General features: G+C 37.8%; 2 protein-coding genes across 27 annotated transcripts in view; one reads left to right on the top strand and one right to left on the bottom strand.

Annotated features, from left to right (window-relative positions):
- The window catches only part of cadpsa (Ca2+-dependent activator protein for secretion a), a 140132-nt gene extending 118487 nt beyond the window's left edge, over positions 1-21645 (top strand). For all 25 annotated transcript variants that reach the window (XM_088636193.1, XM_088636196.1, XM_088636183.1 and 22 more), the window contains 3 exons: positions 1014-1121; positions 18532-18636; positions 20431-21645. In XM_088636193.1, coding sequence (XP_088492319.1) covers positions 1014-1121; positions 18532-18636; positions 20431-20610 — 393 coding nt within the window. In that variant the 3' untranslated portion in view covers positions 20611-21645. The remainder of the gene's footprint in view (positions 1-1013; positions 1122-18531; positions 18637-20430) is intronic.
- The window catches only part of cep15 (centrosomal protein 15), a 54579-nt gene continuing 34436 nt past the window's right edge, over positions 6869-27011 (bottom strand). The window contains exon 6 of one of the 2 annotated variants that reach the window (XM_088636213.1): positions 6869-7433. In XM_088636213.1, the coding sequence (XP_088492339.1) occupies positions 7199-7433 (235 nt within the window). In that variant the 3' untranslated portion in view covers positions 6869-7198. The remainder of the gene's footprint in view (positions 7434-27011) is intronic. The other variant, XM_088636211.1, reaches the window with a different exon arrangement.

The raw sequence follows: 27011 nt of genomic DNA, 5'->3' as shown, positions 1-27011 counted from the left end.
GTCACTGTGCTTAACAGAAAGCACTTATTTTGTTGAACAAATATAAAATAAATTTTATGAGTCTGTCATTTTGTTTGAAAATTGCTTCAAAGGGTATCACTTAAGTGCTAACACACTCTCAGAATGCATTGATTTTAAATTAATGCCTTGTCATTAAAATGGTGAGTGTAAAGTAATGTATTTTATGTCCTAAGGGCCAAAAACCTATCCTTCACTCTGTAATTGTTTGCTTAATGCACAAAATAAAATTACATCCTAAAACTTGCTCATTTGCACCCATCCAACTATTCAAATGTGTTAACTAAGTTCAATTTACAGTGACTGACAATTATGTTTCCTGATGAATGGTTTTGTGGTGGTCTAAGGTACATTTAATTTAAAAAGAGAAAAGGAAATCAAATTACTTATTAACAAGCACATTGTCTTGACTGGATACTTTAGACATTTAAATGGCAACACATTTAACAACCTCTGTTACAGCCTGTTAATGAGTTTCTGACAAATGTGGATGTTTGCGTATGAGCTTTCTGAGTGTACCATAAATGAAAATTGTCAACATACTGTACAGATAAAGGACTCTTTTCATGTCAGGATAGAAAAATATCATTATGATAATAATATTATTAGGGGGTTGAAAATGAAACACCCCTTTTAAATTCTAGTTGTTGAATGCCTTACACACAGAACTGAGTTTATGATTACTTGTATTAGATTGTGAAATCTGTTATGTTTTGAAAGGAATCAAATTGACTCCCATTCACCTTTCCCATTTTGCAAGCTTTAATTATAGGGAAGTGCAAACCATTTATAAAACAGGACTCAGAAAACATGATACCAGTGTTTTTTAAAGTTTCCATAACCTAGAATGTTCACAAAAAGAACAGATCCATTGTGTTTTATTTACAATTGTCTGGTAAAGGTCTTGATTTATTTTGTGGTAACAACTGCTATTGTATTTGTACTCCCCCTCCCCAATATTCTGCTTTTCCTACTTTGTTGTCTTTTTTTTCCAGAAACCTGGGATGGATGTAGCAGATGCCTACGTGACCTTTGTGCGCCATTCACAGGATATCCTTCGTGAAAAGGTCAATGAGGAGATGTATATAGAAAGGTTATTTGATGTAAGTAAATGCCTTCTCCTCCTACCCAAGGAGGAGACATTCCAAAATGTGACAAAACACTGGGCAGAGGGATAAGTCACATTTTGAAAGCAGCTATAACTGTAAAAAGCTTTCCTTGCTAAGGCTTATTTTTCTTTTTCTCTCTTTTCTAAGCCTTTACTCTAATCTACTGTTGCTCTGGTCTTTGTATATCATAATACATTGGACCTCTGTTTCTCTTGCACTTCTTTGTTTCAAGCAAAGTGTCCAACCACACCAAAGAGGATTATCTTAAGCAGTGTTCTCTATAGACATATTAATACATTACACAGATGCAACTTCCATCCATCCACCCATTATCAGAAATTATTTCTGGTGAGGTTTGTGGCAATCTGGATCTTATTCTTGATACACAGGGCACAAAGCTTAGATAGCACATGCTTGGAGGTTTGGAGGAAACTAGGACACAGAGAGAGCATACAAATTCCTCACAAATGGCGTCTTAGTCCCTAACTGTACCAATGAACAAGATCTGTTAGGTAGCAGTTTTAACTGCCATACCACTTTGATGCCCCAGAGATAACTTAATACAAACATATTCTATAAAATATCACGGTTCAAAGTCCATGTTATTACATTTTATTTAAATTTACATTACTCATGTAATGCATCTTTGTATTACTTTATCATAATAGCCTGGTGGTCATGTTGTATTTACAGTATTTACAGTCAGCTGGTACACATTTTCAGTAAGAACCCAAACCTTGCAGATTTACAACTGACAGAATATTGAGGCAATCAAATCTGTTACTGAGTTTTTAGTGTTTTCTGTTTCTTAATGGTCCATGACTTGACTAGATTACCACATTAAATAATTATTCTTAAAGCAATTTCTTTGCTAAAGAAACAGAAATAATGAGGAAACAGGTTGTGGGGATTACTGAAACGAGGCTTTAAGTAAAAGAGAACACTGCCTTAAGTAACAGCAAAGACGTCAGCTTGGTTATAATCCTTTGTGATGCATGTCAACTAATTTGTCTTCCATTCTGTTGGATAGACTGTAGCACTGTCTTTGTTTGCTTGTGTCTTTACGGCCAACTTTGGTTGTCCCTTTCTTGTTAAGTGCTTTCAAACAAGCATATATTTTAGATATTTGTTCTTCTATTGCTTTTAACCCAGTATTGTTGCTTTCTGACTGTTCCAGGGTGTTTTCCTGAGTAATAACCGTTTCTATCTATATTGTGAACAACTCACTCCTGTTTTCCTTCTTACAGTGGTGTCTCTTGTTAAGGATTCTTGGCTTTGGGAATTTGTCTTCTCTCTCTGCTTAACAAAGCGTGTGCTTCCCCTCTGGTCCTTTGCTCATTGGCTTCCTCTTTCACAATGTCTGCAAACCCTGATTTGCATTTGTCCATTTCCCTTTGTGCTTCTCCTGTTCTTTCTTTCTCTCTCTCATTTCAGCCTTACTGATTTTCTGATATCTTGTTCGAATTGCCTCACTCTTGTCTCCTTTCACCAAGAGATTAAAATGGAACTTATCTCTCATATCTAAATGTTTTATCACATTATATCGAGTGGCATGATTTAGAGTCAAATAATCTTCCTGTGTACATCTACTAGCATGACCCATATCCTCTGAGACTGCCTCATACATACAGCACTCCAACCCCTCTTCAAAACACTGTCAGTGCATGCCTGGCAGCAAGTGTGAAGTGTGTAGGCAGAAAAATCGAAAAAATAAAAACAAACAAAAAATCCTTTACAAAGGGAAAAACTATCTATAAAATACCAGTCTGCCTCTTGAGATGCCTAGTCACTCCACATGATGAATTCTGATAAATCGCTAATGCTTTTTTTTCTCCTTAATTTGGGGGATATCACATTTCCTTAGGTATCATACCATGTGCTGTTATCTTTAAACTGCAGTGATCTCTAACACATCAATAACGTTTACCAATGTCTAAACAAAATGGCTGATTTCTTATATTTTAGAATGCATTCAAATGAAATTTCAAGGTGTTTTAGAAAAAAGCTCTACGTGTTCATGAAAATCTGAGTTTAAGAAAACAGCACAAAAATGTTCCTCACCTGCTTAACCCATTTTCTCCCTTCTTCTTATTTTAACATTGAGTCTTAACTCTTCATTACTTTTATAACAACATGCACTATAAAGAACATTAATTTATTATATCTGTTTAATTCAGTAATTTTTTACTATTTAAGACTGTTCATAACCAGATTAGCATAAGTATTAGACCAATTATTTATTATGGATTGTGTGTGTGCTGAAATACACTGGGCCTTATATTCAAAACATTTAGGCACTTAAGTCTTCATAGTGAGAAAGCATTTTGAAATTAGGGCTCAGTGTGTTCATATGTATTAATTCTAAGACTGCAATGTTCTTCTTTTTTTCTAGGACATATTAAGAATTTGTTTGTTTGTTTGTTGATTTGTGTTCGTCAGTGGAGTTTGGTAATTACAAACGATGCATTTGCTTCTGCATTGTAGTTTTTATAAATATTAATAGGGGGTGGGTAAAGTGACTGTGTTCACAATATCATATCAACTTTAAACACACAGCTACACAGTTCTACAAGTTTAAAAGGTACCTCAGCTTGTAGATCAGTTTATATTATTTGAAATGCCTTTATTTTTTCATTTTAGGCTCCTTCTGTACATCTCCCTCCAGAATTTTATTTTATTTATCTGCTCTATTTTTTTGCTGCACAGGATGGATGGTGTCAGTTCTGTCCCATGGCTGATTATTTTAAAGTAGTTTTGTCTTTGATCAAGGACAGTACACTCACCATCCATTCTCCCATTGCTCCATTGACTTGCAGTGTTCTCAGGTTCCATTCTGTACTGATATACCCCTAGTGTACAGTACAAGTGTGGAACAATTGTTTGACCATGTATACAGTAGATGTTATTGCTCTTGGAAGATTATCTAGCTTCTAATATTTCAAATTTTCTGCATTTTAATCTGGCTGATGAAATGAAGTATGGCCACTGTTCTCATCAGAATACAGCAGGTCATAATATCACAGATCAGTTTAGTTTAGACCACAGAAGCGGCCAGTGTCAGGAAACAAAAAAACAATTAAGAGCGTCTAAGTGCCTAATTTTTCATAGAGGCCAAGTATTTGTCATCTCTTGAACAGATAGACAGCAAATCAGTTTTGGCCACAAATAAGAAGATTAAATTTGTATGGGTCACTTATTTTAAATATGTCTGTGGTCTGCATTTTTAACAGCATGCTGAAATAATTGAGACGTCACATATGGGCATGCTTAATCATAATACATTGTCATAGAAAAGTGCGTGTCTTTAATGAGAATCATTAAAAATAATCATCTTTTTCATACATGTCTGGGATTGGACAGGGGCATTTTGAAACAAATAATCTATGAACTGAATCCATTTAAGGATTTATCCACTTATACTTGTTATCTATACTAGTCTCATGCATATGCAAATTAACATCTAATTTTGTTGCTCATATTAATTGGCAAGAAGCTAGAATACAGCACTGCCTTCAGGTTGCCAAACAACTGTTTTTTTTTACAGCACATTCTGTAAAAAACAAAGCTAAAACATATATGAGTTTGCCTTTTATACAGTATGTCTCATAATTTATAATTGAAGGGACATTATAGTTAAAATTCCTTTTACAGTATAGAAACTGAACACTCTACCTTTCCTGGAGGGATTTATCATTTTGCATGGTGTCTTTTTTTATACGTCTATATGTCAAGTTATATGGGTTTAAGTACTTGGCTGATGAATTAAGGGGTTAGTGTTATTGTCATTATTAATGTTGCAAAAATGCCCCCAAATGTACAGATGGCTTTGGCAATGTAGGTTTAAACTGAAGACCAATTTAAAATGTGGAATCTGCCTAAGATGTATCCAGTCATTTATTAGAAGAGATGAAATCTCGCTGAGAGACGGCTAAGGTTGTTAAGTTCAGAGCAAAAAATTAATTTCTTTTTTTTTCTCCTTGTAGTCCTTGAAAGAACAGCAGATGAGATAAGGATTAAAACAGCTGTGCTTAACGTTAGGCTCATCTGCTTAATTCCAGCAGCCCAGAGATCAATGATTAAAAAAGCCATCTCTTTAGCTCTGCTCAAATCTGCTGGCCTAGTGATACACAGGTTTTTTAGTTAGATTTCTTAGAGACACTGCGGCAGTATAAACTGGAGGGAGGGAAATTTTGACCAAGGATATGTGGATTAGACGGGTCAATTATACAGTTAATCTGTCTTCTGGGGATTAAATGTTCAGTGATTGATTTTGAGTATTTCCTTTGACCTTGGCAGTTATCAGATCAGTGAGATTGCACTTACTATAAAGTAAGCACTTAATCGTGTACTGATAGGGGCTGGATGCCAGTGAACTGGTAACTGTGATCAATGATCTTTCACTGGTGAGCTGGACTTGGAATACCATTTAACGGTCAAGGACACTTAACCATTTTACATGCCTACACTTGCCATGTGTGTTGAAGTGAACAATTTAATCAATTTAAACTCTTGCATAAATCAAACACATTGGATCATTATACACTTAGCGGAATCATGAGCAGAATACCTTTGACTTATTTTGTGTAATAATATTGAAACCCAGCACGGCATCAAGAGTAAATAAGAAGAAATCTGTTTGAGAAAATGAACATTGGTCAGAGTTCACATTTACTCTGCAGTACAATACAGGTTGACATCTACGATTCCCACATAATTTTAAATTGGAAACTTCACAGGCTTTGAAATACGGTGAAAAGATGTTTTGCAATCTAAGGGTATTTATTCTCACAGACTTGCTTCTTTCTTTAAGGCAAAGATGCACACCTCAATAGAAGAAGTAAAGCTATTGTATCTTAATACAGTGTTTCCCCTCAACTCCAGTCTATAGTCCTCTGTAGGTGTACTGTGTAAGTGCTATGTACCTTTTGGATTCCAGTGAATAAGAGTATCGATTCTCTCTTTTTGTCCCCAGAGCTGATTGTTCATTTAAATCTTAAACCCCTGACTGATTGCTCTGCTACTCTACTTCAGTACAATTTTGCAGGTCTGATTTTTCTAGAATGCGTAGACCAGTAAATTGATTTTTTCCCTCTGTAAAGCAGATTGCTTGCTGGGCTATAAGCTTTGACATAATGTACTGAGTGCTAGGTAAAATTTTTGATGGACTGAAACAAGGGAAGCTTGTTTGTTTTCTTGTTTTTTTGCCTTGTTGTAAAAGTAAATGGTTCTCAGGTCATATATTGTACAGAAAATTCATAAACTTGCATCTGGCTTTTAATGCAAAAGTAAAAACCAGGGCAAAACCAGGACATATGACTTTTTGTTTATGTAAGTAAATCTTAAATGTTTGACTCTGGGGAAAGAGATATAAGTGGATCAAAGCTAGAATCTCACTTCTGGCATGCAGTGATTTTCTGTTTTGAAAGAAACTTTGTGCAGAACAAATGTATTTGCTATAAAGAGCGTAAGGAAGGCTAACCCTAGAATGCTTAAGATTTTAGCAACACATCAAGGAAATAACTTGCATTAAAAAGTGGCAAATGCTTAAAGCAAATGTGCATTACAGGGCCCTAACAAGTAACATTTGGGGGAAACAGACAAAAACCTGTTACTCAGTGTTTCAAATGGGCTTTATAAAAAGTAATAATTCCATCAAATGATTTTTTTGAAAACCCAAATCCTTTATTATATTATTACAGTACAGTAGCTGGATTCCCTCTTTTTTTACTTTTTATAATCTAAGTTAAAATTATCTAACAGAAAGAAACCTTTTGAAAAAGCTGGATGAGACCAGGTCAGAAAAAAAAGACTAAGAAACAGCACATACTCTTCTTTTAGAACATATTCAAATGTTTCCTTCCAGTGCAGCTTTAGAAGTGTAAGCCGCGTATATCATTTCTGAAGAACCATTTATAAAGTAAATCATTTTTAAGTAACACCTCGCCACTTTGTGAATCTAGATTATTTTATGAAGTCTCTTATCAAGCTTACTTTTACGTGGATATTGATTTTTTTCTCAAAAAAGTCCAGCACTTCATTTAAAACGGTACCAGGTACTTCACAGATAAACATCACTTGTTTGTTGGCACAAAATAATTATAGTTTGAGGCATTAGGTACCAGAGTGCAGGGCTTGTGAGTTTGTGAAATGAAGTTTTGATGCTCAGCGTGCCGCCCAGTAATGTGGCTTTTTCCCAATGGAAAGTGGGGTATGGTGGCATTTGTTTGATTAACTTGCTTGACAAAAGTGACAGCTGCTGCGGTTGCATGTAGATGAGCTGCACAGTGCGGTTCCGCCTTTGTACATCTGTCAGCAAAAAGGGAGAAATAAAGAGCGAAAAGAGACAAATTGGTCCCAAAAGGCAAGCCATTCAACTTAGGAGGTTTCCTCTATTCACATGCACAGTGTGAATCTCAAGTACTTGGTGGCTTATTTAATTTTGTTCACTCTATAGAGTGATCCCACAAGTGTTTTATTTCTTATTCTGTCCATGTTTGAATTTGGTGCAAGCATTTACTGTGAGAATAATGGATCATTTCAGTCAGCGTTAACTCATTTTTATTAGGCTGTTTTGTCATTGTGTGTTTACTCAATTACATGGCACTAGCAGCCACAATTCCTCTCATTTTCTTCTTTTAATGTTGCATACGTTTCTGGACATTAGGCCGACCAGACATGCACACACAAAAATGTGTTCCTATTATATGCGTTCCTGTATTTGTTGAGTCTACTGTATATCCAATATTATATATTGTAAGTAGTCCTCAGCAGGTTAACACAGAGCACAGACAGAATATCATTAACATTCTTTTTGTTTACATTCACTTTGAATTTCTGATTTGCAGTCCCTTAGTTTAAACAGTAGCTTCTGTTAAGCCATGAAATGCAGATTGTCCTAGATTAATCTTGCCAAAATCCTGCAATTTGCAAATTGTACATACTGTATTGTTTACTCAATTGTTATTTAAAGGTTATTTAATTACAATGAAATTAGTTCTGCTAGTGACACTAAAAGCTTTCTATTATTTTTTCAAATGTTGTTTCTCTCAAAAAAAGTATCTGCTGTTGCCTATTTTGTGCCAATAGTACAATTATAGCAGTTTGAAATCCAGAGGATTTGTATGCACCTTAAATTTATGTATTTTCTTCCATGCAGTACTTCCACTTACTTTTAAAAAGTAAGTGCTGTTTCTGAGGGAGTAAAAGGTAACATACACTGTGAATGTACAAGCGCACAGTTGGTCATGTGTCTCAATAGACTTCAACTGCATAGACGGCCCGTACACTGAAACAAGGGGTCACTGGTGTGAGTTACTATGGTAATTGAGTTGTATCATCAATAGTTTTCCTCTCATGAGCAATAAAGCACATAATAATAGGCAAACAGCAGCAGTAAAAAGCAAGCAGGTAGGATTACTATGTCCTTTTGTCATAAGTATATAATGTCTTGTAGTCACATTTAAAGACTTCTCAACCCCCAAATCCACCCAGCAGACACCTGCTGTGCCATTCTGTAGGACTAATCTGCAGTCCTTCACTGCAGACCTTCTGCTAATTTGAGGCAAAGGGCCAGTTTCGGTGCTAAATAGTGCAGCAAATGCTCTGACCTAGAGAAAGAAAAAAGAGCTCTCTCGACAAAAAAATCTAGACTCCCTTGCAGACGTAGTCAAGAGCAAATCACATCTAGATTCATAGTGTTTGAGAATGGAGATAAAATAAAATTCAGAACTGAATCCCTGCCATGACAGGCTTCCTTATAGAACTTGTCACTTCGAGTTGCCATCAGCTACTACAACAATAATCATTTCATGCCTCCTGCTAATTGCAGGCACAGCTGGGTCCCAGCGGGGAGCTCTTGCACAGTCCCAGGCCTTTATAACCAGCCCCAATCTGTTGTGTAGCACTTACTCACACACACAAACTACCAGCAAAGGCAGAAAGAGGCAGAGTCACAGGTTGCTTGTAATCCCTCCGCTTCCCCGCCAAGGGACCGGCCCCCTTTCCTTGCATTCCTGGTTTTGTTTTAGCTTCACAAAAGGCTTTGCGGTGACCTTCAGTCAGTAGAATGCCCAGATTCTGAAAGAGAATCGCAGCTCCTTCAGGTGCATTAAGCTGCGGAGCTGCATCTGGTTATGCCGAATTCTGTTTGTTGCACCCCTGTGGTGTGCTGCGGCTTCCTGTAACATGTCAGATATGAGTGCGAACTCCAGGTTCGAGGCAGGGAGCAGGAGGTCACACAGCCATTCAGCTCCTGCTATAGAAAAAGGGGCTTGCAGATGTTCATGTGTGTGCGTGTAATGACACCACATCCCTCCCCCGAGCAATGGAACCCCGCATGGCTTTTTCTCCACAAATAGATGCCATAACCAGTATGATTCGTGCAGATTTATTCATGGCAGCTTATTGCTTTATGTATTCAGAGACAATTCTGTCATTTGGCTGACAGACACTGTATGCCATTTGTGCTTGAGTGCATTACCACCATAGAAACTACAGAATGGGAAACATTACAGAGCTTTAAGTTTCAAACTGAAAATAGTACACAGGTTACTTTATTGTTCATTTTTACACGCTACACCCTGGTGTCTTGTTTAATCATTCCCCCTAGCAGAAAACAAAATGAGTTCCTTCTGCTGTCGCTCTTCTGTGTTTTCTTACACACTCTCCATCTTAGCTGTATTAAAAACACTAAATTAAAATATAATTTATAGTAGTAGCTTATAAACAGATTCCTTTATGGTTCTAATTTAAAAGCCACTTAAACACTGTATTCTTATAAGAATAACTCAAATTAAAATAAAAATACTTTGGAAATTTGGTTTATTTTTTCAGCCTGCATTCCCTGCCTGTAATCTTTGCTCTTAATTTGTGAATCTCATTCTGAGATTTCGGGAGCTACTAAATGAACTCTGGCCAGCAGCAGATTGCCCCGCTAGTTATTTAGTAAACGTTTTTAATGTTAACAACTTTTTGTCTATGTGCTTGTAAAGTAGAACATCTGAGGACATTTATTATACTGTAGGTGTGCAGAAGGTTGCTCCTTTCACAAAAAGCACCAATACTCATACACATACTTTAATATGTTCGCCTTCATGCTTAAACAACCTGCTCTTGTCAGGACATAATGAAAGTCACATCTGCAAAGCAGAAAGTGTTTTGTGAATGTTGTGGTTTTTCCTAGGTGGTTAGATAAAACAGATGTTTTTTTTTAAACCTAAAAAAACAATAAGGCATGAAGGTTTCAAATTAGTACTACAGTTACTCATTACAAGTTACAATATATGATTTTTCTTAAAATATATGAGCATGTGTTACAAGGTGCAAAGGCCTCAGGGACTTCCTGCACTGCAGGGGTAGGAGCCTGTTACAACACTGCTGTAAGCATTTTCACAGGCACACAGCTAAAGCTAAGTACCCAAAGGCAGAGTCTGCTCACAGTCAGTCCAAATGACTCAAGTTTATATAAGGACTCATCAATAAATTGCCAGTAAAGCATGTACAATATATAATTTCCTTTGTGAATAATATTCCTATGCAAAACCCAATAGTTGCTGTGTATTTTTTTCCTTTCCTGCAATGGTTTCAGCAATATTTGTAGGTATTCCCATAATTTAATGTGTTTATATATATATGTGTAAATTCTTAGCTGTTAAATTACAGCCAATATAAGAAGATTATACAATGACAGTATAGATTAGTATTTTAGGGGGTAATCTACTGTTCAGTGAACTTTAACAATTCATTCCCATGCTGTACTGATTGTCAGAAAAAAATAATAATAGTAAAACTATTTGCTGTGATTTGAAGACCAGCATTTTCAATACCAGTGTAGTGAAATGAAACTGCATTATTCTCTAATCATATAAATGATAATGTTTACAAAGCAGGTGTTATAAAATATATGCATATCAGTTCAGTCTAGAGCTGTGTCTAGCAGTCTGTACTCTGAAATTTTTTATACATCAGACACTATGGTTGTGATTTCAATCAGGCAGAAACTCTCTTTTGTGTTTTCTATTTTATATTTGTTAATGGAAAAAAACTTATTTCAAGCAAAATATCTACAGTTTTTATACAGTAATTGTGGAATACTTGTAGTTTGCCTCAAAGTAATTGCAGCAGTTGAAAACATTTCACTTGATAAAAATAGACATTTTATGTATTTAATATTAGCATTAGAAATATTTTGCAGGTGTGGCCAACCTCTGACCCAATATCTAATAATCACAAAATAAGAATGTGTTTGAAGCACAGACAGGGCGCATTCAGCTTGCAAAGGACATGATGTGCTCTGTTCTCAAGTGACATCACTCTCAGGACACTAAACACTGCAACCTCCTTCCCAAAAACACAGTTACTCTCTCTCACTAAACAAAGTAAGGACTGCTTGATCCACCTCTTAGGTCAATGTAAGAGGGCAACTGGATCTGGAGTGTCAGTTAAGGGATTAAGCCACCAGAAGGGGCTGGTGAGACACTTTAGATACACGCAGGAATGACTCAAGTGCGCATACATACGAGATTATGAGAGAGTAGGCCTCACCAGTGTGACTCATGATGTAAAGTCAAGGGAGCAATCAGTCCTGGTCGACTCAGGGAAGTCGGACTTTTGCTGGTAGGTGTGTCAGCGAGTAGCAGATCTCACAGGGAACAAGACCCTCACTATTACAGAGACAGTGAGAGACTGGGTTTCATGGTGAGACAGCGGTTGGTTAAGTAGAGTCTCACAGTGTGGCTCCTGAGGCCAGCTCACAGGGAGCTAGAACATTGCTGTCATGGGGACAGTGAGAAATTGGGTCTCATGGCAAGACACTGGAATACCATCAAACCCCGGAAGGGGAAGATTTCAGCACAATCCCAGAGTAGAGTGAGCTATGCTGCATACAGCCCTGTCTAAGAAGAGAGGTCTGAGCAAAAAACAGACCCTCATGGTCAGACATCTGACAGTGTCCTCTCAGGTGAGCGAGACATGGGGTGCAGCTTCAGGGGAAGCTCAGTCTCTTAGTAAGACGATAGAATTGGAAGGATACAGTTCCCGAGGTTAATAGGGAACTCCTAGACATTGACGATTAGGGTTACTGAAAGCAGGAGGAGTTCTCACCAAAGTAGCAGTTTTAATTGCTTTCCATGTCAAGACGCTAATAAAAAGGAAGACAGTTAAAGAGCATCCCCGGCCAAACAGAATCAACAGGATGAGAAATTCTACTCTATCTCCCAGTTATAGTAAGGCATGCATCTTAAAGTTTAAAATACTGTTACAAACATTAGGCCTGGTCCTGCCTATTGAGGGTACAACAGGGGGTTCGTTTGGCAGATTTCCCCATGCTAGGCTACCATACAGGGAGTTCTGTTAAACTCAATTAATCATAAAAATAGTAGTAAAATGAATTGCAAAAATTTCTCAAGGTTCTTGAGAGTTGAATCACAGAGTTGATATACTGTATATGGTATTAAATAAGGTGGAGACAAGGGAGTGGATATTTGCTACTTTTTAGCCAGAAATGAAGGTCAGCTGATATTGACCCAGAAGGGATAATAACTACATTCCTTTTCTTGGAAGTAGAACCATGAAGAAGAATGGAATGCTGTCATCCCCATTTGGACTCACTTTTGCCAAACAATCGACTTGTAGCACCTAGAATACTGAAGTTAAGAACCTAGCAAACAGTGCTCTCATATGCCAATTGGATGGTGTCTATGAGTGTCAAGCCTCACAACAAACAAAAAGCCCAACAGTCTTTCAGCTGGCAATACAGGAAACCAGTGCTTATACTGTGTATAATGAATGAGGCGGGAGGTTTGTGTCAAACCGGTAAGACAGAAGCTGGAAGGCTGACAACTGTCCATTGGAGATGGAGGGTCAAAGCAGTCTTTGACAAGAAGGCTGGATTGGGTGGTAGTCAGGCCCAGGACTGGTCAGGAACAGTGCAAGGTGTGGAGACCCCCACCGACAGCACTACAAGCTCACTCACCCTGCAAATTGAGGTGAGAGCCAACAGTAAGGCTGTCTTGAGTGCTAAGAAGCTAGAAGGGGGCATGTGCTAAGGCCCACAAGATTAAGGAAGGTCTCAAGAGGACTCCTAGCTCCTTACAAAAACTGAGTGACACAACCAATAGTCTCAAGCAATCAGCAGACTTTAAGTGTAAAGGGGGGAGCCTTCCCATTAACCAAGCAGGATTCCAGAAATTTAACCACTATGGAGTTTGAGAAAGAGATGTTCCTTGTTTTAAATTTTGAGTACACAGGAGCACAAAAGCGTTCCAATTTAAAAATTACTGGCAACAAGTGGAAACTGTGCACTAACGCAGTGTGTGGCTTGTTGCCGATGACTGGCCTGAAAACAGGAGAAGGAATTTCGGTTCTTTGAGGCTGAAATCAGGCCACCAAGAGAACAATGGCTTTGTTTATTGCTGCACTGGAATCATTCTAGAGAAGAACAACCAGGTACATTCCCAATCTCAAAGGAGTGTCTTATTTTTACAAACTTAAAGAACTGAAATGTCTTTGTCTTGAACAGATAAAACAAAGGTGAGACCTGATTCAAGCAATCAAAATCTTGAAAGGCAAATCAATTGATTTCTTCATAATAAACACAAACATACCAGAGGACACAAGTGGGTAAATGGAAACTAGAGAAAACTGGATTTAAAACCAAGACCAGGAGGCATTTCTTTACACAGTGTTTCAGAGTATAAAAGAATATACCCAGTCTTGTTGAAGTTGAGACCCTGTTTTCTTTTATGAAATGGCTGAATGAGATAACTGTTGGTAAACATTCCTATGTTCACAGAAGGCACTACAGAAGTACAGGTATTGACAAGAAGGCACAAGTAGCTTCCCAGACCAAGGGTGTACAGCACATTGATGACTAATGGAATTCCTGTGTGGGAGAAAGAATTATGCCAAGCATTCTTGACTCCCTGAAGGCAAAAAGATCAATGTCTGCATTACCAAGTGTTTTCAAACTTGGGTTACAGAAAGAAAAAAAAAAGAAAAAATACCTCTTGGACTGAGCTGCCACTTGACCCCTGATCAACTGCAGTGTTGGTGAGACCTGGGAGGTGTACTACTCTCAGAAGGTGGCTTGAGCCCATAACAGGAGCCCAAGCCTGAGTGAAAAGAGGGGAGTGGCTACACCACCCCAAGATTTACTATATACTCAACCTTGGTAGTGCTGTTCATCCAAATAAATATGTGTCTAGTGTAATATAGGTGCTAAATCACTGGAAAATTGCCCACAGCTCCAAAACATTTATGTGAGCAGCATCTACATTGAAGACCAATTCCTTTAAGCTCCTTGCATATACCATACAGCACCACATCTATCTATCTAGGAAATACACTTCATCAGTTTGTTGGAGTCATCATGTGGGAGTCAGAAGGCAGGAGCTAAACACCATCCGAAGTCATATATCATCCTCCAGTGGATCCAGCTGTCACAAAAGAAACCACTGTGTAGAAGCCCCAGTGGCACCACCAGCAATGTGACCCCCATCAGCCCCAAAAGATGTTGGAAGGTATATAATTTCAATGCTGCTCCTAGAGAAAAAAGATGCCACAAAAGAGTAGACATTAGAGTGTGATATTGCTCTTCTGAAAGCATCACCAGGTGGGGTCAACATGCACCCCAAAAACACAGCAATTTTAATGAGTGTCAGTACTCTCTTCCCCCAGTGTACTCCAACATGCAGGTGTACAAAAAGTGAAGTGACTGTATATGGGGAATGAGCTCATCCTGAGAGTGACAGACTGTCATTTAAAAAGTTGAAGACATACACATCTTATACCCAGAGAGAGATCAGGTTTTCTGTGCCAGAAAGAGGCAAAACAGACAACAAAACTCTCTAGACTGAATCTAAGAAAGCTCCTGTGCTGTTACATTTAGGAAGTGAAAATAATCCCTTTAGGTCAACTGACAGAAACAATCATTAGGCTGAACAATCTGGAAACCTCATTCAATGGACCACAACTGGAACGTGAGTGACCGCAGGAACATATTCTTGGACCGTAGATTCAAAATGTGCCAGAGAGCTGTTTTTATTTGGGAAAAGTGCTTATAACAAAATCCCTTTTTTCAATGATAGGCTGGCAGTAGACAGGTAGAACAATTGTGCAGACGGAATGTGGCAACATGAGTGGACCTCCTAGTGGGATAATGTGGTTAGCAGAGAAGTGAGGCAAACCACTTCTGAACTGGAGTTGGTACCCTCCCGATATGACCAGACCCACTGACTAAGAATGACAGTTCTGCATTATGGCAGCTGATCTGAGGAACTGTGGTTCAGGATCTGTGGCATTACTGAATTAGGGATGGTCAATGGTGGAGGACAACAAGGATTTGAGTTTTTGAGATAGACAGCATGCGGGTGCTTATTTAACTTGTTCTAAGACCCAATGGACTATGGGAATGGGCCAGAGATCTGCTAGATTCTGACAACATGGCCAATAGTTGTGACAAGAAGCTCAGAAAACATTGCCAAATGTAAGATTCAGTTTGATAGCACATCAGTGATCCTTTGTCAACACTCAATATTCAACTATTTTCAATTTTCAACTACGTCAGCCAATGTTGACAGCATTCTACCACAAGCACCATCAAATTGCAACTGACAGTTTGCGCCTTATAAGGATCAGCTGCAGCCACCTAACAATGGACTTTGTAAGCAGTGTACCTTTCCTAAGGTATGCCTACAAAGGTTCCAAAAGCATCGCTGTGGTATCTTGTCAGTATGAAACACCTTATGCTGCAGACTCTATGCACCACTTCCTTGAGCACACTAGACCCTTTGGAAAGGACCAACATGGTAGGGTTCTGCAACCATAAAACAACTGAGACCAAGGCCCTTGTTCTCTGCACCATATACAACACAGAAGCACTTGACAAAAGACAGGTGTAGAGGCTAGAAGAAACCAAGAGGTGCAGGCTTTACCCAGAAAATGTGGATGGAGAAGGGGCAGCCTGGGGCAAAGTGCAAAGCACTGCCAGGCCAGCAAAAACAGACTTCAGCCTGTGGGAGCCTCAGATCAAGGGGAGTTGAATAGCATCAGCCAAATGCTCCAGTAACTCAAAAAGAACATCAGAAAGTTGGGTTGGAAACTAGCAGCTAAAGAAACTAGCAGTACCACCCTCAAAGGAAGAATAGTATGTCAAATTCTGGACAGCAAGTCTTCCTCCTTAAAGAATATGGTGGACGGATTCAATGGAGGGAGCAATAGCATTGTCAGCAAGATGAGGATTTTAACCAACCAACAACAGCCGTCCAGAAAGACATGAGTTGGGGGCCAGTAGGCATCTTACTTAGCAATGGAGAACATTATACTTGCTGTAGTGCTGACATAAACCATCCCCACCAGGGAACAGGGTATAAACAGAGCTCCCCTGGAGCAGGCTAGACTGGGAGATGTGAGAATGATCCACTCCCACTAAGGCAGACCCAACAACCCACAGTGACAATGGAACCTCCCTTGCAGCAGCCCACTTTTCTGTCCATGCAGTCCAATTTTAAAAGTCAAGCCCTGCAAACCACATACTGTAGGAATAACTACTGTCCAACACTATCAGGACATCCTCTTGCATTTCAGGGACCTGCTGTGGTTGTCACTTCAGAGAGGCTGTGAAAACTATGCACGCACCCATGAAAAGATCTGTTAGAGAAGCTATGATAGGCCCCTCCTTTTGAGCGTGATGCTAATATCAGACCGTAACAGTTGTTAGCATAGTACAAGTAAAGCTTTTAAGGGCTTTCGAAATCAAGAAGTGCACATCATGAGAGTGCTAATAAAATGATTAATTTTTGCTGTTTGTTTTCATACATGGGAGACACAATAAAAGCAGGAGCCTGTCAAGATCTAGAATGGAAATCATATATTAATATGGTGCATAAGTCTTCACCATCAAGGCCAGATGAAGCCACTCAAAGCCCATGAGCCACTGAGGACAAGCCAAGCTTGAGAGCTTGAAAGGTCACAAGCAGCAGTCAGCGCCATAAGGTTAAGATCAAGATCAAGGGTATCCAGGACTAATAAGAGTTGTAAAAGCCAGTTGATGTCTTTGGAACCCAGAAGTTAAGAGAAGTCTGTGGAAGGAAATAATAAATGACAACCCAGTGAAGGTGAAATGATCAGAGATATGGAGCTTCCGCATTGATTATGACTGTATTCCATCCATGAAAGGGAACAAATTGGTAGTCATATTTCTATAATAACAACTAGTTCATTCTAAAAACAATAAAAATACAATGAAGTAGTAATTGTGTTCATATATCGATTTATACTAGGAATGGTGAAAAGTGGAAAGAGTAAGAAAAGTATTTACTTCAAAATGCCAAAAGAAAATGCATTTATACTAGACTAGGGGTTTTTATGTTTATTGAATCCTAATTTAGTTCATCTAATCATTTTGTAGAGTGTTTTCCCAAGTACACATTTTCACTCAGTGTGAAAAAGTACTTGAAATGGAGAGACTTGCATTTATGGATGCTACAGTTAATAGCTGACTGAAATAAAGGCAAGGTCACCTGTTTGGGCTTTTTCGTGATAGGGAGAAGCAGTCTTCTTCTTTAATCAGATCTTCACTTCTTGCTGAATGATGAAATTTTCCAGGGTCATGGGTGATGTTTCTGAAGGTTTTCAAGATGGGGGGGGGGGGGGATGAATTAAACCAGGTACCTGGATGTAAAGTGATGGTTTAGGTTGAAAAATGTAAAGTGGCAAAACAAATTAGTGAACCCGATCGCACCATGTTCCATCCTTTAATGTCCCTCATTACTAAGTTGTATATTGATCTTAACAAGGTAATTTTTTAGAGGACCTTCTACAGATTGCTAGACAAAAACTGACAAGTAGGATTTATGAAGAGCAATTTGACTAGGCCAAAAGCAGAGGCCTTGGTACAACTTTGAAAATACCGGCTCATACGTTTCATCAACAGTGCTCCCAACTTGAAAGTACTATGCATGTTGAAGATCTCTCTAACCCATTTCAGGAATGAAACCTTGAGGTAGAAAGAACTTTCATGTTTCGGGATTTCATGTCGCAGTTAGTATTGTGAGAACTTCTGTGCCTACCCAGATTAGCATTTGTCCCTTAGTTCTTTTGTTGGAATACTATAATTTCGTTCAGTGTTTTCTGTGGAAGAGGAAATTGCTGTTCTTTTGAGGGTAGGAAACAATCTCATTATATGGTTTCCATGTACAGCTCAGAATTATTTGTACACCATATGGACAATGGTGCTGATGTATAGATCCAAAACTAGGACATAAAGGTTCCAAGGGAAGGCTATTGTTATACCCCAAAGGTGGAAATTAAAACATGATGTTAATGTGTTTTATTATTATTTCTGTTTTCTTTTGATTACTCTGTTTTTGTTTGTTTTGCTGGAGAATGCTATTTGTCTGTTTTTCAGCAATGGTACACCAGTACAATGAATCTCATTGGCACCTGGTTGACGGACCGAATGGACCTACAACTTCATGTTTATCAGCTGAAAATTCTTATTAGGATTGTAAAGGTAATGCTGATATAAAAATATGTATCTGTTGCAGAGCACAAACTACCCATAATAAATGCTGGATATTTAATAATATATAACAGTTCGGAAGATCACATGTATGTATTTCCAGAATTATGCACAAATTGTTTTGCTAGTTTTAATAAACCATATCCTGCTATAGAGCTGTTGGGCAATATTGTGGGCTACTGTGCGTAGCCTTCATCTCAGGAGGTCTGAATTCCTGTGTCACAGCTATGCCTTCCATCTAATTATCTAATGCTCTTAAATCAAATATAGGAAAATATTTTATGTGTGTATCCAAATATTAATACAACTGTTTATTATTTTGAAACAAAAAAAAGATAGTCACTCAGTGTTTCAAGATTGAAAGCTGGACAGGATTTCCTGGCAGGGGGGAGTATTTGTAATGAATTAGTAAATAATAATCACACATATGAGATCTGGTGAGCCTTACTCTCCACAGTATATCACTAAAATATTGATGCATATCTTACACATACATTAACACAACTAAGCTTCCAGCTTGAAATTGTAAATTGAAATACTGTAGATCAAGCATGGAATAGTTTAATTATGTTCACTGTTTTCTGTGGAATGGGAATTTGTTGTAGTCTAGAAGGTAGGGAGGTATCTCATTATATGGCTTCCATGTGCTTGATTAAAATTATTAGAATATAAAAGTATCACATCTAATTTCTGCAGTTTTTTACATTGCTCTGTACATATAATTATATTAACTAGTTTTTTTAATATATAAGATAATAATCTAAAAAACATTTAGCTTAGATACAATAAAACTGCTGTTTCCAAATCCCTTGAATAAACTGCATCTATACAAATAATATCACTATACTTTCTTGCTAAAAGAGCATGCTGCCTGCCAGCTGCCTGTATGGTGTGTGTCTCACAGATCATTTACAGGATGCAAATCAAATTATTCTTGGAATTAATTGAAACAGCTCTGCATACAATAGGTAGATCAGATTATCTAGAAGGGGTCATGAAGGTGGCATAACATGCCCTGAAAGTGCAGTTTCGTACTTAGTTGCATGATAAATATTTCAGTGTGATTCCATAGTGGTGTTGGTGGAAATGAGCCCTGGAAGTAATGCATCATACACTTTTTTTGTTCATTTGATTGAGTAGGAGGATCCACACTTCAGTGCTGCAGTCACAAACAATACTATACTATTTTCCCGATGTGAACGAAAAACATAAAATAAATATCTGCTACAGATCGTGTAGTTACAGGACACTTAAATCTGTGATCCATATCTTATTCATTCAGTTTTCCATGTACAATAGATGTACACAATGCCATTTAAATTGTGAATAATGTGTCTTTACAGGTTTATTTATTTTAAATTACACTCCTAAAAATCAGTAAAGGCGACTGTGGATAGTTGAACTCAGAGGACAAATGTATTGGGATAACTGCATTTTGTATTGTACTTTGTATTGTTTTCTTTGTCATCACTTGCCTAAGTATTGCTTGTTAAATATTTGTCATCTTATTAAATGATGTGAATTTTCTTCACCTTGACATTTCATGGTAACCTGTCGTGAAAGAATAATAACACCCATAAGAGTTTTCAGTAGGGTTTGCTCCTCTTACAGGAAATCTATCAGGAATGGAGTTGAAAAACTGTTCAGTGAAATGATTAATCAAATTATGATAGCTTTGATTTTGATTTCGGAAGTGTCTGGACTCCATTGGTTTTAAAGAGACCCCTTATTATTGTCACCCGAGTGACACGAAAAGATAAATGCAAATATTTTTTGTGTTTGTAGAAAAAATATAGGGATTTTCGACTGCAGGGTGTGCTGGACTCCACTTTAAACAGCAAGATGTATGAGACTGTTCGGAACCGACTGACCCTGGAAGAGGCCACAGCATCAGTGAGAGAAGGTGGTGGCATGCAGGGAATAACGATGAAGGACAGTGATGAGGAAGATGAAGAAGATGACTAGATCTTCATAAATAGTGCCCCCACTTTTGATTTAGCCTGGTAACAAATGCATGTACCAACTCTGTTATTCAGTTAGCCACTCTAGGAATTTTTCTGTCAGCTCTTTAATGCCCATGATGAAACTATAACAGTAACACAAAATAAAAACAAGATTGACATTTTAGCCGTGTTATAACAAAGTTAGCACCAATCTTTGACTCATTGATTTCTAAATTCATTTCTATGTGTTCCTAAGCAATATGGAGTACCATTTGTTTGACAATGTTAAGTGAGATAATTAGGAATACTGCTAGGTGTGTCCCTGTTTAAAGCAAACCTGTGTGGCGCTTCTTCTACGTCCTGTACATACATCGATGGTACATTGTTGTGAAGATGAGTGTATAGATCCTTTTTATTTGTTTCATTCGTTTTTAAGTGGATGCCAACTGCTTAAAATAACATGACTCTCTGTATTTAAGTATTTCATATACTGGACATTTTCAGTCAGCGTGTGTTTTAAGTTCCTGTCCTCCATTCTGGTTGAAATGTCTCATCACCTTTTTACCAACAAGATGTTGTTAAGCCACAATTTTCAATGAAATGAGCTAGTATTTTAGAAATGCTCATTTTTCTTTTGTGATATCTTGTTGGAGAATAATACAGGTCATTTTTTATGTTTTAAGTAACTGGTGAATTTTAAATTCTTATATTTTAGTTATGTAGCACTTTTACATAATAATCTTTTTGAAGACGAAAAAAAGTTTTCCCTTACCTATCTTACTTTAACCACTCCTGGAACTGGAAGTGTGTTTATAATTTTTTTTGTATTTCAATAGTACAAAATGCCCAACATTATTTTAGTTCCAGTGTTGTTTTGTATATATAACGCTGTACATTGCATTTTAAGCAGTAGCTGCATGTCCCAGGATCATTCCTCTACAAAAGCTTTTGTTTCTGTGTGAAGTAACTGGTGGATCCATCTTGCTTTTGCCTTACACAAGCCAACAGTTGTAATATGCAAGAACTGTGGCCTCTCAATAAAATAACTGTACAAATATACTGCTTATTTCACCTCTTTTTTAATGGTTATATTAAAAAACACCATCAAATGAAATATTTCATTTTGAAACCAAAATGCAGAAGTGTTTACACTTTTGACTGATTATTTTACAGTATTCTTGGTTCATGTGCTTTTGCATTAACATTGCTATATAGTCAGGTTGACAGTATCATGTACAGGTCCAATGGCTAAGGTTGATACATGGCAATGCCTCACGCAAACTGCAGAAGTCAGGTGCAAAGATAGGAATCCTCAATGAAGACCACAAAGCAAACAGACAGAAGATATGCACTGATTTGTTAACAAGAATTTTCTAATTCAGGGTTGCAGGGGAACCCGAGCCTATCCCAGCAAGCAATGGGCGCAGGGCAAGATACACCCTGGACAGAACGCCAGGCCTTTGCAGTTCATACACAGACACACACACCCACTCGCACCAGGGCCAATTTTCCCATAAATCAATTAATCTTCCAGTTTGTCCTAGGCTGTAGGAGGAAACCGGAGCATCTGGAAAAAAGAAAAACCATGAAGATGAGAACATACAAACTCTTTGCACCCCAGGTCCAGAACTGAACACAGGGCTCAAGGATTGTGAGATAACAATGATAACCACTGTGCTAAGGAGCTACCTGCATTTACTTCATTTACTGCATTTACTGTAAGCTTCGCAGTGATAAGGGAGCCATGAATAGAATAGTCTGGATTTAATGATAAGGACAGCATAAGCTCTTGGGTAAAATAGCATCCTAGAGAATTCTTCATTGCCAGACCATGAATACTCATAGTGAACTGAGAAGGGTGAGTTTCTGTACAAGAGATAATGCTAATGTAATGGCAAGAGCTTAAAATAAAAATTACTGGCATTTCAGACTTTCTGTCTCATTGAAACATTCTTATACACACTGTTGTTCTTCATACTGTCAGCTATGCAACACCTGCCTGATGTGTAGCTGATTTGACCCCTTGATCAGTTCTGCAGCAGCACACACTTGTCCTTCTGTAAAGAGCATTCAAGCAATCAAGCAAGTCTCACTTTACCATTTTCAGTGCCTCTTTGAGCCTATGTGGTTTGCAGATGGAAGATAGTAAATAACCAGTCGGTAACAGACAAAAGGATTTCTAGACAATTTTGTTTTCCACAAGGTTCAGAAACAGTGTGCTTGTGCTCACGTTTTCCCAGTGCTCTGTTAGTACAGTATGTCTTTTTAAGATACTGTTTTTTACATTTGTTTTACATTTTACATTTAGCTACAAATATATTAGCATTGGAAATGAATAGTAAGAATATTTTCTTAAAATACAACTGAAGTATACCATTTATGCTCTATTTCAGTTGAAGTAAAATATGTAATAGTGCATAGTTACATTACTTCATAGTTTGAGAAAGCTTACTGTCTTTTTGTGAAGGAGAAAAAAAAGAGAAACAAAACTTGAATCCTGAAGGGTCACTGCCTGTTTTCTGCTTCAAGAGATGCTTCAAAAACAGACAAACATGAGTCTTTGGGGCTTTTGCCTCATTACCTTAGCAGGTATTAGTGAAACAAATCATATCCAACAACAAACACAATAATGTGAAGGTGTATCGGGTTTCGAATAATTTGTGTCTTTAGAATTGAATCTTCATCTTGCACTTTTACCAAGCACATACATACTGTACCTCTCATTCTACCAATGAAAATATTTGTTAGGCTACACCTAAATGCGTACTTGATGCCTGGAGCACTTTATCATCTTGTACCTTAACCATTTTTCTTAAGAGCTTTGGATTAAAGATTCAAATTAAAAAACAGCTCATCTTCAGAGTTTCCATTACATGACAATAGGTTACGGGGACAGTGGCAGATCACATACAATTCTCAATCAGATTTTCTCAACCCGATTAAAAATGATTCAAAGATCGAGTCAGAAGATATGAGACCAAGGCAACAGTCATCACAGAGATCAAAGGATTAAGTTTAATGCATGTTACAAATTAAAACAAGAGAGATACTTAGATTACAGCAAGATTGAATATGGAAAAATAAATGTGTCTGCATCTTTGCAAACACCTGAAAGTAAACCTCAGTTATCCTACAAAAAGTACCATTCTGTGGTCAGAGCATGTATGTTTTTAGTGTAATAAGCCTCAAGAATATGTACTACTTCTTAATTCTCACTATAGAGTGATCATAATACAGTATAAACTGTGCACATATGAGTAGAACTCTGGATGACTCAGAAAGCTGGGCAATCCCTGTATGTGTATGTGCTCTTCCAGCCACCATTTATCTCCGATCATGTCACGCTTGCTAAATAAATCTGTACAATGTCTCTGCATCATAGTCTGTGCCTTATAATCAAACTCAAAATCAATAAAATTACCAAAGTAAGTTTCTGTGTGAAAAATCTTAAAAAGTAAAAAAAACTAATTAATTAAAATTATAAAATGAAAATAAATTAAAAGGATTTGTAAATAAAACATTATTTAAGTTACTTTAAAAAATATGAAAAAAATGTCAACATCACCCTTCAAGAAATAAATGATTCACAAAACACTCTACAATTAATAATCAGCTTAAGACCACAATATGGAAAAAATGAAGGTGGTGAATATTTTCTAAGACACTGTATGTAACTGTTTATATTTGGGAGTTAATCCCTCTCATTGAGAAGGGACCCAGAACGCATTCTCCCATTTACACGTATTCTTATGGGAAATTATTTTTTGATTACTTTATGCATCTTTGAATTGCCCTGCATTTTTGGCATCTTATCTTATGTGTAAATTGAGATATATCTATATATCCTACTATATATACATAATTCTATATTTACAACATATGTTACTTTTGGATATCCTTTACTGCTGCACAGATAATGAAGTAATTAATAATTTTATGACACACAAGTACCGACTTCAACGTCCCAATTTGAAAACAACATTTGAGATGTTAATGTAGAGTATCAGATATTTCAATTCCCAGGTCACTAGTCAACACTGACTGGGACTTCCCATAGTTGCAGTGCCCAGTTGGCAAACAATTCCTAGGGTTTAATTCAGTTTGGTTACCCAGAGCTCCTTCCACTTTTCAGATAAAAGCAGTTTCTGGTACATCTTGGGCATTACGGCCCACAGTAATCTCAGCACCAGAACGCCAGAACGTTCACCACACATCAGCTATCAGTGGGGAGGAGAGCAGAGTAATGTAGCCAATTCATAGATGGGGATTATTAGGAGGCCATGATTGGTGAGGGCCAATGGGAAATTTGGCCAGGACGCCGTGGTTACACCCCTACTCTTTGCAAGAAACGCCCTGGGATTTTTAATTACCACAGAGATTCAGGAACTCGGTTTTACGTCTCATCCGAAGGACGGCGCATGTTTTACAGTATAGTGTCCCCATCACTATACTGGGGCATTAGGACCCACATGGACCGCAGGGTGAGCACTCCCTGTTGGCCCCACTAACACCTCTTCCAGCAGCAACCTTAGTTTTTCCCAGGAGGTTTCCCATCCAGGTACTGACCAGGCTCACGCCTGCTTAGCTTCAGTGGGTTACTAGTTGTGAGCTAAATGGTGATATGGCTGCTGGCCATACAATCCTCTAGTCAGCACTAACTCTCCAAAATGTATGCAGTGTTTTCCTCAGGTACGTATTTTTTTAAAGCCCATGAAAATTAGTGCACATAGAAAAATATCAGATCTACTCTATGCTTTCAGCACAGTTCATTAAAGAGGTTAGGCCCCTAAAGAAAGTGAAGGAGTCCATCTCCATGGGCCTGTGGCAGGGCTCTGCACAGGTGGTGGGGAGTTTAAACTGGGTCAGGAATGTGGAGAAACCATCCAGACAACCTGAGGATAATCTGTAATACTTTCATTAGCTTTTCTTTCCAACACTTCTAGCAAAGAGCTGATGAGCAAGTTCCATTAAAAGATGCCACAGACAGCATTTGGAAAAGACCATACAACATACACACACTTGTTCATCACCACAAGTTTTTTCACCTTCAGCACACTTTTATGGGGAAGGGCAATTGTCTTAATAATAACATTCAAAAGCCACCTCTTTCGAGATCCATAGGTTTTCAACAATTCCAAAGTATGCTAAAAATCCAGAACAGCTGTACTGACATAAGGGTAAGAGAATAGCAAACACCTATTAACCACCGGGTTTTAGAAGACAAACAGGCTGAATTTCACCTAGGAAAAATAAAGCAGAACAGAAATAAAGTATTTCTCTCTCAGACATTAAAGTGAAGTCAGAAAAGCAATTTACTTCTCTTCCTGGGGACACAGGGCAGAGAAAGACAAATGAGAAAGTCTAGAGTAGAAATATGTTATTTAGGACTACAATAGTGACCTAATTGTTTGAACGTAAGGTTTACAGCAGCAGTATTTTTCCTGATTTATGTATAATCAAAAATCCCAGTACCTCTACATCCAATCTGACATGTGAAGCACAGATATTATATATTTAATTTCCTTATAAATCCAGCCTGAATGGAACAATTTTGAAAGGGAGAGGGCATCACAGCAGATTAATGAAAGAAGAGATTTATTCCAGCACGCTCTGAGCTGCTTTGGTTTTTAAGCTTCAATCAGGTTAGGAAATAGGAAAGATAACAGTATCCAAATAAAAGATTCAGCAATTGACCATCACAGCAAGACCTGTTCCCAGCCTAACACTTTTGTTTATGAAATATGGATTTAAAACAAGGATGTCTGCTCTATTGATATTAAAACCAGCATGCTACTTTATTAGACATGCTGAAATTAACTACTGCTGGAAAGTAAACAAAACCTAGAGCAAGAACTAATGTGCTGTAATGAATGTTTTAATTGTTTTCAAGTAGAGGTAACCAAAACTCCCCAAATGTCAACTTAAAAAATGCATGGTGAAAGAACAGACTTACTTTACAGAATATTTCACCACAGGAAAGACACACAAAACACCTTGTTTTTAAAAGTGTGTGCTTGAATCGGTTTATTGCTCTGTGGTTCAAGACTGTTCAAATACCTCTTATTTAACCACTAACAAGGTCCCGTTCAAATTTATTTAATAAAAAAGCCAAATCCTCTTACGTTTTTATCTTATTTTGTTCAGACCTTCTTATCTTTTCCTTAAGAACAAAACAAACCCAGGCTGATTACTTCAAGAAATTTTCCATGAATTGAATAGCTTACAGGGTGGCACACTGGCACAGTAGTTAGCATTGTTGCCTCACAGTGCTGGGGCCCTGGGTTCAATTCTGGACCTGGCATGCTAACTGCTTGAGTTTGTATGTTCTCCCTGTGTTTGTGTGGGTTTCCTCCTGGTGCTCCAGTTTTCTACCATAACAGTAGGTTAATTGGCTTCTGGGAAAACTGGCCCTGGCGTGAGTGT

The sequence above is a fragment of the Lepisosteus platostomus genome, chromosome 6 (genome assembly GCF_059453375.1).
Source record: "Lepisosteus platostomus isolate fLepPlt1 chromosome 6, fLepPlt1.hap1, whole genome shotgun sequence".
Classification (NCBI taxonomy): domain Eukaryota; kingdom Metazoa; phylum Chordata; class Actinopteri; order Semionotiformes; family Lepisosteidae; genus Lepisosteus; species Lepisosteus platostomus.
Note: the sequence above shows the minus strand (reverse complement) of the source record. Positions and strands in the feature narration are given on the sequence as shown.